At 40.1% G+C, this 2,202-nt stretch overlaps 1 protein-coding gene across 1 annotated transcript in view; it reads left to right on the top strand.

The window, feature by feature from the left end:
• CFAP54 (cilia and flagella associated protein 54) overlaps positions 1 to 2,202 on the top strand; it is a 294,961-nt gene that overhangs the window by 232,782 nt on the left and 59,977 nt on the right. Inside the window, 3 exon segments of the mRNA XM_019641676.1 lie at positions 7 to 113; positions 281 to 460; positions 572 to 698. Of these exon segments, the coding sequence (XP_019497221.1) occupies positions 7 to 113; positions 281 to 460; positions 572 to 698 (414 nt within the window).

Genomic DNA, 2,202 nt, shown 5'->3' with positions numbered 1-2,202 from the left:
TGGAAGCAAAAAGTGCAGGCGACAGGGAGCTGCAGGCTGAATTCTTGATGCAAGCTGTAATCATTGGCCTGCAAGAAAAGCACTTAAAGGCAGACATCATAACAAACCTTCAGGTAGGAACCTTCATTCACATTGATATTTGCCGAAGGATTCTGGTTAGAACAAAATGAGAGGATTTTCAATTCCATTAGGTACTGAATACATAACAGCCAATATGGCCAGCCCTTGTTTCAGTGAATTGCAAACAGTACGATCAAAAGGAATCATTTTATTTTAACAGGCCATAATACATTTGCTTGAAGGAAGAGAGTTTATGTCTCCCCGATCTTCTTTAACCCTGGTGAGAAGCATGCTTTTGCTGGATGACTTAACAAAAGCTGAGAAATTCAAAGAAACTCCCTCTTCAAAAACAGAAAAATTAAATTTGTTGACTCAGTCTCACAACATTCTTATTGAACAGGTGAGAGTGCTTTTGTGTCCGCAAGATTTAGAAACTTATTATTCTGTTGTTTGTTTTTTTCTTATTCCAGACCACATTAGCTAGTTACTCATTATGATGTTTCTTTTGCAGATGTTAACTTTTGGAGAGACAATAGAATTTTCTTCATCAAACACTGATTATGCGAGTCCATTACAGCCTTTGAAAAATGTCTATCTCCCTCATATCATGTTGTTGGCCAAAACAAAAATGAGAATTGGTAAGAATATTTAAATATATATTACACTCAAGTTACTGAGTGCAAAATAAAATTTGTAAGTTATTTTCAGGCATGCTATTATATGAGTACACTTATATGGGGCAATATTTATTAATACCCAGGCTTTATTTATCTAACAAGTAGATTTTGATCATTTACTACATGCCAGGCTCTATGTGAGGATCTGGGAAGTTATTGGAGATTAAATCTGATGTAGCCCCTGCTCTTAGCGTGGGAGACAGAAATAAACAAGTAAATAAACCATATGTAGGCGTGCATACTATATCATATATCACATCATTATAAATATTGTAGAAAAATAAATATTTTAATATTATAAAATTTAATAAAATAAAATGTGTACTTGATAACAACTAGGCAGAAAATCAGCCAGGATATAGAAAGCTTATATACAATAGTGAATTATGCATATGTATGTAATTATAAATTGTTAGTGTTATGAAACATGTGAATAAGATCTGCTGAAAAAGAATAACGAAGAGAGGGCTGCCTATTTAAGTAGAGTACTTGGGAAAGGCCTCTCTGTGGAAGTGGTGTTAAACCCGAGACTTTAAATGTGAGTCACTAGTTATGTGTAGTAGAGGCAGAGGAAGCAGTGAGTTGTAGACGCTGAGGTCAGAACAAGCTTGACCTATTCTGGAACTGCATGGAGACAAGTACAGCCAGAGCAGAGTGGGAAGAGCTGAGCTGGGGATGGTTTATGTTTCAAAATATTACCCTGACTGCTGAGCGAAGAATAGATTGGAGGGTATAGGCTTGAGCCAACCATGAGTGGACCTGATTAGAGCAGGGGGACCGGTAAGTAGAGAGCTTACATACAGCTCCTCAGAAACTAAGGGGAACTCAGGGACATGTTTCAAGGTTTCTCCAGGACCGCGCTGATCTGTGACCCCAGGCCACCTGCCTCTAGCTCCCAGGCTCTTGTATAGTTCTAACCTGTATTAATCACTCCTTTTTATTTTCTGTATTTCTGATGCTTTGACATCAGGTGCCTTGCTAACCACGAAGGAACTTCTCTTTCCAGAGCTGGCCAGTTCCTAGAAATTAGCAAACCACTCTCCTGTGAGCATGCCTTTCATATGCAAACTAAGCATTCCAGAGCCCACACCTGGACCTTTATTGGGTTCCTTTATTGTCCTTTGTTGGGCTCTTACCTTCTGGGCCACTATCCCCCTGCCCTGATCATCCTGGGGAAAGCTATCAGACTGCTAGCAGAGCCCACTGCAATTATTCAGAGTAGCCAATCCTAAACCTGCTTAGCCTGCTTACCTTACCCATCCAATTCCTTCCCAAGAAAACCATAACAAAGGTTCTTGTCCACCGCTCCCCTTGCTCCTTCTACCTCCTGACCAACCCTGGTGCTTCCCCGTGTGGCCCTGCCTGGTGGGCTGTGCCCCTTCCTCTGGGGAACTGTAACAAACTATCTTTTCAACGGCAATGGTCTCCTGACCTGTTAACCTCATCATACCTGAAAATAATAAAA

The sequence above is a fragment of the Hipposideros armiger genome, unplaced genomic scaffold, assembly GCF_001890085.2.
Source record: "Hipposideros armiger isolate ML-2016 unplaced genomic scaffold, ASM189008v1 scaffold_63, whole genome shotgun sequence".
Classification (NCBI taxonomy): Eukaryota; Metazoa; Chordata; class Mammalia; order Chiroptera; family Hipposideridae; genus Hipposideros; species Hipposideros armiger.
This window is presented reverse-complemented; position numbering and strand designations above follow the sequence as displayed.